We start from the raw sequence: 12,085 nt of genomic DNA on the forward strand, positions 1-12,085 counted from the left end.
CTATGCCAGAACACACCTCTGATCTTTTTAAGTGTTGGATCAGAAGAGGGGGTAGCAAGACTCAAAAGAAGTGGTGGAAGCTAATACCATCATGCATATGGTGGTCAGTGTGGAAGGAAAGAAATGGGAGATGTTTTGAAGATAGATCTAATTCCATTCACAAAGTAAAATGGAATTGTTTGGTATCTTTACTTTTTTGGTGTAAACAACTCTGCATAGAAGATGTAGATCAAATTATAGAATTAATAGGGAGCTTGTAATTTCGCTTAGGGCTGTAAATTTTGAAGGTGGCCAACATGTCCTTAATGCTGAAGAATACAACTTTACCAATGTTCAAAAAACAAAAAGAGTATTAGATTTGATGGTTGAAAGTGGTTACAATCTAAAAAATAAAATTATATGAGTAGGGTTGGAATGATGACACGACCCAACTGGAAAATACAAATTATATAGGAAAGATCGAATTGACGGCACAAGCTTATTGAAAAAAGAGATAATATGGGTAGAATCGGAATGATGGCACAACCCTAAACAAATCAGATTTGAGGAGTCACTGGAAAGACGAATGGAACTACGCAGATCAAATCTGAGGAGTCACCGAAAAGACACGGTGCCATGCAACTCAGATATGAGAAAGCAGTTCGAAAAAATCCACCGTACTATGCAAATTAGATATGAAAAGTAGTCCGGAGAGATGCACGGTGCTACGCAAATCTGATATGCAAAAAAAAAAAAGTAGTCACCGAAATGATGGCACGGCGCTACACAAATACCGACGGATATGGGGTTGACACAAAACAGCCTTAGAAAGTCACCTGAAATTGACGCACGATGACCTATCTGACTGAGTTTTCTTTCCTTGAATATGTGGTTTGTTAACATAATTATTGGCCAGATGGGCAGCATATATGGGTAATAGCCACCCACCGGCAGCGTAAGCTCTATGATTGTTTACCAAGATCGTAGGGGGCTCTAATACGATGTGAGAAATATAGGAAAAGAATATTATGGAATTGGTGTCTCCACATTATTACACAGAGACCTTATTTATAGACACTACAATAGACACCTTTTCCAACTAGGACACTACAATACAATCATTTTCAAAGTAGGACACTATATACTATTCCTATTACTATTACTATTCCTATTCCTATTCCTATTCTAATTTTCAAAGTAGGAGACTATATACTATTCCTTTTACTATTACTATTACTATTACTATTCTAACATACATGACACAAGTAAGATGCACCAATAAAATTCTTCATAATATTTGTATTTCACACTTCTACAGTTGGACTGTTGGAGTTTTCAAACAGTCGGACTTTGTGATATTACACTTTTGTCCTACAGCAAATCCCTATAAATCAAGAAGCATAAATCCAGATTCAATAAACTCAAGATAATCCATCTTTCATAAATCAGTTGGGTAAATTTAATCGCTGCGATGGAAAGGAATAGAAGTCTGAACAGTGGTCATTATTGATGTCTTTCTTGTACCAATAACTTGAACATAAAAGCAGCATGTAATTCCCATTCAAGCACACAAATTTTCGAAATTGTGAGAAAACTCCTTTGCATTTTATATTTAAAATAAACTACGCTGAAGCTTCAAGGAAATGATGATTTGCACTAGCTGATTTATACTCTTACGAAAATTAAGGAAGGCTCTTCAAGACGGATTCAAATTTACACATACCCTTGAAGCTTCAAGGAAATGATAATTTGCTTCATCATAGCAGCCGACACAATGTGCATACTGTCCTCGAAGCATTTCAATAACACACTCACAAGCTTGTAAAATTGTTGGAAAGCGAATATACCAATTTCTCATCTGCACCAATGCCTAAATTAAAATAAAAGATTCTATTAACCTTTCCATCATATAATAAATGCATGGTATCACATAACAGAAAGAAAGAGTGAGAACACAATTAATAATGAGTTCCTGTACTTAAAGAGTCATGGATTGCCAAATTGACAACGGCTGAAAATACCAAAGTGGAATTGGCAAAAGTAAGGGACATATCACTCACCAAACCAGGTTGATTTTTCCGGACAAATGCTTGCTCTTAAAACTCTTAAGAGCCGTATGGACATTATTGGAAATCAGTGATTTAAAATCATGTTGATTTGAAGTCCCCAACTCTTATGTAATCTCACTAAAAGAGCAAATTATAGTTCATAAACATATCGGAATTTCCTAAGACGCCCAGTTAGTAAATCACATTTCTCCATGTTCCTTCTATAAATAGATATTTGTGATTATATGTTATTATAAACTTCCAAATACACATAATTTTACAAGGATTCACTAGTCCAATAAATCAGCAATAGTAGTAATTAGTTATTCTTTGATAAAATTCTCCTACATGGTAGGGACAATCTCTTCACATTGACCATGAATCTTTTTCCGCAAAATTTAAAATTATGGTCTTTTTTTGTAAAATATAAACTTATAGTCAAGTTTTACATTTAAAAATTTTTGAAATCACACTTTGGAATCCCAAATCTTGTTTTTTTGAGAATTTGGGATTAGAAATCATGATCCCAAATCGCATGTCCAAATGCCAACTTAGTCAAGAAGTGGTATGCTACATTATATGCCTTCAAGAAACTAATATTCAGCTGTGAAATCCAAAAAACAGTGGGGTTTCTATGACAGGAAGATGGAATAATATTTTGGCTCTTTAGAAAGGATGACTGTTTTTGCTATACCACGCAATCCATAATTACTAAAATACTATTTAATCATTCTCCTATCCTGCTTCAGTGCAAGCAGCAGGAGACAAGCCGCATTCTTATTTCAAATTCTAACATACATGGATGGAAACAGAAAATTTTGTTGCTACGATTAAAAGGCCGGTGAGACTTTTTCATTGTCAAGGATCTCCCCATCTTGTTTACTCTTCCAAATTGACATCCCGGAATGGAACCTTTTCACTTTTGGACATTCAAAATCCAGGAAATCATATATCCTTGCTGACTTACTGAAATTTGATATTGAAGCTAAAACAAGAACCCTCTCTAATGGTGAAATGGTTCAGCGAGCAGGACTCCAAGTGGATCTTGACGAAATTCCCAAACAAGAAGAATTTTTATTTTTTTTTGATAACCGAGAAATCCATCTGTGACCCGCCCTTTGGACCAATCACAGCCTTCTAAACTCAGTGGATAATGGGCCCGCCCCTCTACCCTTCTCCACTTAAATACCGGGCTTCGCTTTGCATGGTGTAGGGCATGAACCTGCGACCTAAGCCACAAATCCTCCACCTTTTGCCACTTGAGCTAGGCCTTGGGGGCAACAAGAAGATATTTTTCAGCAGAAATCTTTTAGTTCCTTCAAGATCCTCTCTAAAGGTTCTTGTAGAAAAACTTAAAGAGGATTATGAGGAAAGTGATCTCTCTGCAATAGTTGGCTTTCATTAAATGTTGACAAATCATTGATGTTTCTTTAATTGCAAATGAATGCCTTGATTACAGAGCTAGACAAGTCATCCATGCCATCATTTGCAAAGTTGACATAGAGAAGGCTTTTGATCATGTAGATCGAAGTTTCCTTCTTTCTCTATTGGAGAATATGGGCTTTCTGCATAAATGGATCAGTTAGATCTCATTGTTTTACTTCCGTCAGATTCATGTTCTTATCATTGCTTCAATGGTGTCTAGTCGGGTTTTCCCCCTTCCCAAAGAGGCATAAGGCAGGGGATTCCCTCTCTCCTTGCCTCTTAATATTGGTATAGAGGGTCTTCACTATATGATAGACACTGCTATACATCAAGCATGGCTTAAGGGTTTTGCACCAAGTTGCAAGGCCTGAAATTCACACATTTCACTTCTTTGTTTTTACAAATGACACTTTGATTCCATGTGATGCTAGGAATCACAGCGAAGCACCTCCAATCTTCATGTCAACTTTTCTTGGTTGACAATGTCTCAAACATCCAACCTCTTGTTGAGCTTTTGGGCAGTGGTATTGGTTCTCTTGCTACTACTTATCTTAGGCTTCCTTTGGGAGCCATTCTGCTTCCATCTCCATATGGGAAAGAATCTTGGAAAATGCAAGAAGAAATTATCGAACCAGAAAAGACAAGATTTCTTTTGAGGGGAAATTTGGTTCTTATTAACAATGTTTTAGAGGTTTTGCCTACTTACACTTGACTTCATTTCCCCTTTCCCTTTTTTATCTTAAAGAGGCTTGGAAAAAGTTTTTGAGACGGAATCCATAGAAGTGTTAAGTTCTTATATTAGATGTTCTACACATGTTCTACACAATGGACTATGTATATGTGGTTTGTGTTTAACACCTATATAGTTGGTTTCTATTCATCAAATCATCAACTAAAAAATATATCTTCTTCTTTTTTATTTTCTCACATGTCATCTATGATCTTAATAGAGGCTTAAGTAGTTTTCATTTACTGACTGTGGCTGTGGCCATATACCATATGCCCGCTTAAGGTTTTTCCGTCTTCTTTCCTCTTCGGGGTGACAATTCTAGCAGCACCGCTGTCTTTTGGTTCAATGGCACCATGCTTCTTTCGAATGATAATTCTGGTAGCACAACGTCTGACTAACATCTCGGCTAAATTGAGTAACTTGTTGTCTAAATTCTTGTGATCAAAGCTTTTCAATGTGATTCTAACTGCTAAGACTTTTCCGGTGAGATTCAGGTGACTAAAGCTTCTTTTTTTTTTGAGAAGGTAACATTGTGTATATTCATTGAATCAGTGCATGTGTTGCATTAAAACCGTATTTACAGCTTGTTAAAATAGTAAGAAAACTGAATTTGAATCCTAACAGGAACCTAGGATATCTATAATGGATTCAGTGTCCTCTAAATACATCTGCTTGCACCAGAAGCAAAAAAGCCTGATACAATTTAGTTTGATCTATTGAAGATCACAGCTCTTGCTCTCAAAACATCTAGCATTTCTTTCTTTCCAAACAGTCCACCAAATACAAGCTGGGACAATCCTCCATCTATCTCTATCTGCAGCTCCCAACCCTACTTCTCCCCAACTGTATAAAAGATGTGTGATTCTGTTAGGCATAGCCCAAGAAAAACCCCTGAGCCTAATGAAAATCCTCCATAGCTGAGATATTATTATGCACTGGAGAAACAGATGATTGACTGTCTCAACCTCTTCCCCACATAAATAGCATCTAGAACACATGGAGAACTTCCTTTTCTTGAGATTTTCATGTGTTAAAATTGCTTCTCTTGCCAGAAGCCAAGTGAAACATGACACCTTGAAAGGGATTTTAGGTTTCCAAATCTGCTTCCAAGGCCAAAGAGAAGGTTGTTGTCCATCTTTTTTTTTTGATAAAGAAGAAAAAAAAAAAAAAAAAGTCATGCCTTTGTTATTTCTGCTCCACCATAATCTATCATGTTCATCCCTTGTTCCTGTAAAAACTTCCAGCCTTCCAAAAAAATCAGTCACGGTCTCGATTTCCCAATCATTGAAGTTCCTTCTAAACTGGAAATTCCATCAATGTTGTGTCCAAACCTCAGCTACACTCACTTGTTTATTCACTACCAAGTCATGCATCTCTGGAAAGATACTTTTCAACCTAAAATGCCCAACCATTTATCCTCCCAACATGAAGTCCTGATGCCATTTCCTACCCTGATGGTCGTATTGATCTTCAAGAGAGGCCACAAGATTCTGATGGACTTCCATAGGCTTACCCCATATGGTGTAAGGACCTCCTTTGTCATCCACTTGTTCTCCTCTCCATATTTTGCTTGAATTACTTTTCCCCAAGTATGGTTGAGGCTCTTGAGAATACCTCCATAACCACTTTAGTCTAAGGGCTTTGCTCTGCTTTTTCAAATTCCTTACTCCTAGACCCCCATGTTTCTTCCCCCAGAGAACCTTGTTCCACTTGACTAAATGTTGGACAGTGGAATCATTTTCCTCAGTCCCTTTCCATAAGAAATCCCTCCTAATTTTATCAAGTCTTTGTATCACCCCATTAGGAATAGGGAAGATGGACATCATGTAAGTAAGTAAGGCATCCAAAACTAAATTAATGAAAAGCTTTTCGTACTAGGTTTCAGTGATACTATTCAGCAGGTTCTTCAGCAACTATAACTGTTACCATTTAATTTCAATCTTTTCAAAATACACCGACTGAAGTTGGTTTTTTTCATTGTAAGTTTTAGTGGATGCTGGTATTAAAATAATAGAGTTAGAATATTGGAAGTATTCAGTTCTTTTGCAAGACATTATCCCACATTAGGCTAATACCATATGCATCTTGTGTTTAACACTTAAAAATGTGTACTCTTTTCTTTTTTTTGAAAATGGTAATTGTTTCTATTTCTGTAGAACAGTACATAGGTTGTACTGAAACCCGTATTTACATAAGGAAACTCTAATAATACTGACCTATCCCTATAATGAGTCTAAGACATCAATGATAGAGATGGTATCATTAGAGTAAATTTGATTACACCAAAAACACAGAGTCAAAATGCAATTCAGTTTAACTTGCTGCATACTACTCTCCCTATTCTCAAAAACTCTAAGGTTCCTCTCTTTCCATATTGTCCACCAAATAGTGGCAGGGACAATTCTCCAGTTACTTCTGTTTTTTGCTTGTGTCCCTGCTTCTTCCCAGCTAAATAGAGCCTCTGAAATTCTCCCAGGCATGGACCAGGAGATGCTTTTAAGTCTCAGGAACAGATTCCACAACTGGCCAGTGACTTCACATTGGATAAACAAATGATTGACTGTTTCTGCAGTTTTCCCACAGAAAAAACATCTAGAGCAAAGTGTAATTCCCCTCTTTCATTAAATTCTCCTGTGTCAATACTGCTTCTTTAGCCAATAACCACACAAAGCAAGACACCTTGTAGGGGATCTTGGCTTTCCATATATGTCTCCAGGGCCACTTGAGTAGCTGCAGATTGTGATGGTTCAACTTCTTGTACACTGCACCTACTTTAAAAATCCCTTTACTGTTTCCCAACCACTGCAATTTGTCTCGCCCCATTTCCAGACCACTAAATTGATCAATGCTTCTAAGAAATTCTGTTACTCTTGGAATTTCCCAGTCATTGAGGTATCTTCTAAATACAAAATTCCACCCTTGAGGAATCCATAAGTCACCTATAGTACTTTGTCGCTGAAGAACTAAATTGTGGATGTCAGGGAAGAGAGTCTCCATATTTTCCTTCTGCATGCCAATCATCCTTCCAAAACCAAGTTTTTATGCCATCTACCACTTTTGATCTTGGTGTTAGGTTTGAATTCATTCCAAAGTTCTCTAATGGATTTCCATAAGCTAACACCATAAGGGGTGGTAACCTCCTTTGTCATCCAACTATCACTCTCTTCATATTTTGCCTTTATGACTGAGCCCCACAGATACTGATTATCATTTGAGTACTTCCAAAGCCACATCATCCTCAAAGCTTTACTCTGGTTCTTCATGTTCTTGATCCCCATACCCCCAACTCTCTTTTCAGTGATCACTGTTTTCCATTTGACTAAGTCATATCCTCTCCTTTCCTTGTTCCCTTGCCATAAAAATTTTCTCCGGATGCTATCCAACCTATTGATGATTCCCGGTGGGATAGGAAATAATGCCATCATCTATGTTGGAAGTGCATCAAGCACAGAATTAATCAAAGTTAGTCTTCCCCCTAGGGAAAGGTACTGAGACTTCCACCTTGCTAGCCTCTTCTCACACTTCTCAATCACCCCATTTCAAATTTCCATAGAGTTGGATTTAGCCCCCAAAGGCATACCCAAGTATGTGGTTGGGAGGACACCCACTTTCACCTCCCAGTATTGACTTCAAAATTTCCATGTTTGGTACTTCATTTACTGGATACAAGAAGCTTTTCCTCCAGTTGACATGTAGCCCAGACATAGCTTCAAAAATAACTAGAATCAGTCTCAATATTTCAAGGTGGTCTTCCTCAGCATCACAAAAAATTAGGGTGTCATTTGCATATAGTAAATGAGTGATCTCTAGACTTTCCCTTCCAACTCTAGCAACTTCAAAACCTCTCAGCCACCCTTCATTGCATGCATTCTTGATCATATTGTTGAGTCCCTCCATAACTAGTATGAAAAGGCAGGGTGATCGGGATCACCCTGCCTAAGACCTCTTTGTGACCTAAAAAATCCTGCTGGAGAGCCATTTACCAATACCAAGAAGTTCGCTGAAGATATGCAAAATTTAACCCACCGTCTCCATTTGTGACCAAATCCCATCTTCTCTAGCATACCCATAAGAAAGTCCCAATTGACATGGTCATATGCTTTCTCAATGTCTAATTTGCATAGAATTCCTGGTTTTTTTCATGGTCATATGCTTTCTCAATGTCTAATTTGCATAAAATTCCTGATTTTTTTTAGACCAACCTGGAATCTACAACTTCATTAGCTATGAGGACGACATCCATTATCTGTCTCCCTTTAATAAAAGCTAATTGTTGTGAATCGACAAGCTTGGACATCACTTTTTTCAACCTTTCAGTAAGCACTTTTGAGAAGATCTTATACATACTACCTATCAAGCTAATAGGTCTAAAATCCCTTAATTCTTTTGCACCTTTCTTCTTTGGGATTAGGGCTATGAATGTAGAATTCAGACTTCTTTCAAACCTCCCTTGTTCGTGGAAGTGTTGAAAAGTCTCCAATATGTCACCTTTCACCACCTCCTAGCGTTTGATATAAAACCCCATAGTAAAGCCATCTGGTCCTGGTGCTTTATCAGTTGCACACTGCTTTAAACACCTTAGAACTTCTTCCTCGTCAAAGCTTCTTTCAAGATCCTCCTTTTCTGGCAATTTAAAAAATTGTTGGCAAGTCTCCACTGCAACTCCTCTGTATAAAGCTTCTGATAGAACTCCACTATTTTCCTTGGATTCTTTTTGGTTCTTGGACAATGTTCCCCTGGACTAGCAATTGGTCTATGTTATTGTACCTCTTGTGTGCATTAGCTATCTTATGGAAGAACTTGGTGCTCTTATCCCCTTCCTTTAACCAAATTGATCTTGATCTTTGCCTCCAGTAGATCTCTTCATTTTTTATCAGATCCTCCAAGTTCAAAAGTAACCTTGCCTTTTTTGTTGCCTCATCCTCAGTTAGACCTCTATCAGTAGCAATGTTTTCCATAGCAGCCAGCTTTTCAAGTAAAGATTTTCTCTGTTGGTCTAGATTCCCTTGCTCACTTCTGCTCCACTCCTTCAATTTGTGTTTCAGCGCTTTTAATTTGGATGCAAGGATGTAATCAGGCCTCCCGGTATAATCAAAAGAGTTCCACCATGTCCTTACTCTGTCAATGAAACCTTCAGTCCCTAACCACCAGTTCTCAAACTTAATAGCTCTTGCTCTTCTTCCAGGAACCACCTTGGAGTGTGATTGGAGAGTGGTCTGACAATATTCTCTGCATAGTGTACTGTTTCAAGTTGCTAAAAGCATCATCCCATTCTTGAGATACCAAGACCCTGTCAATTCTTGAAGCTATCAGGTGGTTATCCCCTTTGAACCAGGTAAACTTTGCATTTTCTAGTTGAAGATCAACTAGGTTTAGATCCTCGATCAAATCAGAGAACTCTCGCATCCCTATTGTTCTCCTGATACAGTTCCTTTTTTCCGAGACATATCTAGCCTCATTAAAATCACCGCAAACTACCCATGGACCTTCTATTAAACCTCTGATAGAGCCAATTTCTTCACATACTAGTCTTCTTTCAACATAGCAATTTGGGGCATATACTCCTGTTATATGGCATGAGAAGTCCTGCACCTGTGATTCAAATTTACAGGTAAGGGTATATGTCCCGATCTCTAAAACTTCCCTTTTCCATATTCTACTATCCCAAAGCATCATTATCCCTCCTCTTGTCCCACTAGCTTCCAAACATGCCATTTTGATCCATCTACCACCCCAAATCTGCATTACTAGCCCAGTAAGATCCCCCTGTAGTTTGGTTTCTTGAAGACAAATAATGTCAGCTTTCCAATCCCCCATAATGTTCTTGACAACCCTCCGTTTGTCCCTACTGTTCAAACCCCTTACATTCCATGAGACAAGTTTAAATTGCATCAAGAAATAGTTAGGAAGTTTCTCCCCTTATCTCTACACCCCCCACTTTTGAACTTCACATCAAAAGCTACTAAACTTTTCAATTCATTAGAGCCTTTGAACCTTGTCTTCTTGCTTACAGGTACAGCTTCTTGGTGTCTGGCTTGTCTGGCACTGTCCATCTGTAGTAACAGTTCCATAGCTTCCTCTTCATGACCTTGGAAATCAGCCCCCAACAATTTCCCCAGTTTGATCAAATTCTGTTTCACCCAAGCAGAAACTTCTTTCTCTTTTTCTGTGATTAACAGTTGTTGTTGCATGTATAGTGGCTCTGCTTCTTCGACTTCCCATTCTTCAACAGAGGTCAAAGTTCTCTGGTCTTCATAATGCATACCTCTTTTTCCTCCCTCCCAATCATGACCTCCCCAAATGGAACTTGCGCCTCTGATTCTCCCATATTTAGCACAGCCATGTCACCTAAAATACCACTCGAATCTGCTGTTGTTATCTCCTTCTCAGTATTCTGGTGTGCTCTACATTGTCTTTTGGCAGAACTGTGTTTCTTTATCTTGAAGAATCCAATCTGGATTGGGCTGGGTGGAATTGGATATGCTATTAAAAATAAATAGGCTTGCTGGATCTGGCCCATTATACTCTTCATTTAATTGTTCTGGCCTAGACCTAAGGCCCATAATAGATTCCTTCATTAAAGAGGCATGATTCTCACATGACTCAATGGGTACCACCACAGCTGTCAACTTTCCATTCCCCACATGGTTATCTGTACTAGGATCCCTAGTAAAAGGGGATTTCTGTACTGTTGTACAGATGTTACTCCTTATTATCTGCTGGTCCATAACATACCATGACTTCAAATTGTTATCTTCTTCTCCAGCGAGATTCAAAACTTTTCCGGCAAGATTTCATATCTTGCTTTGCCTTCAACCCATATCGGAAAATGGTATCTGATTCCGCCACGCGAAATCGAAACCTCTTTCGGTATATTTCTACCACTGTTTGCAACCAAAATTCTTGCCCACTTCATATGGTTCTTCAACTCTGTCTCCTCTTCCATTGCCACCCAACCACCACAAAGTTGCCCTATTTCTTCAAATACTTGTTGTGACCACAGATGTAGGGAGATCCCTATAATTTTTATCCAAGGTTTATTAACTTCCACGGAGTTCAGCATGCAGCCTACAACTGGGCTCCACCATTCTAGGTTGAAACTTAGGTTTCTCCATTCCACTGACCTAGAAGAGTTTGTTCCGCCATGAATTTATTGGGAAATTCAAAAAGGAACATGTCACCGTATAGCTCGTAAATATTGACTCCGAAGGCCTTCTTCCATTCATAAGATGACCACCTTCTGATTTCAGATAAAGAAGGTTTCTCTTTGCTGGCCTTCTCCAGATACCCTACAAGACACCTACCCAAAAACCCATCCTCTTGCTTTTCTGATGAGCTTGTCTCCTCTGTCTCCTTGTGGTTTTTTGATAGCCATTTGCTGTCCTTTACAGCCTTTGAGTAGGGGTATCTGGTGTTTACAAGTCTTGGTAAACTTGTTGGTATCAACCTTTTAGGACATTTAATGAAGTTTTCTATCTTAAATGCTAAATCGTACCATCCAGCATTCAAGACTGATTCTGGAATAATGATAACAGATCTACCTCCCCGCATTAATGGCTACAATGCTCATATATCTCCCATATTCATTATGTTTCCTAGTGCAGAAGTATTCCTCTTTTCTTTCAGTACATCTCCATCTCCTTGTGACTTTCTTCTGATCAGTGGAAGCTTCTCTTAGCAGGAAACAGATCCATTCCATCACCTTGCTGCTCACGGTAGTTCTTCTCATCATTCTTCAACTTCTCTCCACCCACTCGTACCAAACAGCACCTTCATCATTCCATTTGGTAATATCAAAAGACTTGAAACCAGCATTAAAATAAATCTTAATTTCCCCCATGGCCTGACTAAGCAAGAGAGTAGAAAGAAAAGAAGAGTAATCACAGGAGGTGATTACCAGAGG

At 38.4% G+C, this 12,085-nt stretch overlaps 1 protein-coding gene across 1 annotated transcript in view; it reads right to left on the reverse strand.

Annotated features, from left to right (window-relative positions):
- LOC102584451 (uncharacterized) overlaps positions 1-12,085 on the reverse strand; it is a 64,783-nt gene that overhangs the window by 32,122 nt on the left and 20,576 nt on the right. Inside the window, exon 8 of the mRNA XM_006339320.2 lies at positions 1,703-1,849. Within this exon, the coding sequence (XP_006339382.1) occupies positions 1,703-1,849 (147 nt within the window). The remainder of the gene's footprint in view (positions 1-1,702; positions 1,850-12,085) is intronic.

This window comes from Solanum tuberosum, unplaced genomic scaffold, assembly GCF_000226075.1.
Source record: "Solanum tuberosum cultivar DM 1-3 516 R44 unplaced genomic scaffold, SolTub_3.0 scf00009, whole genome shotgun sequence".
NCBI lineage: Eukaryota > Viridiplantae > Streptophyta > Magnoliopsida > Solanales > Solanaceae > Solanum > Solanum tuberosum.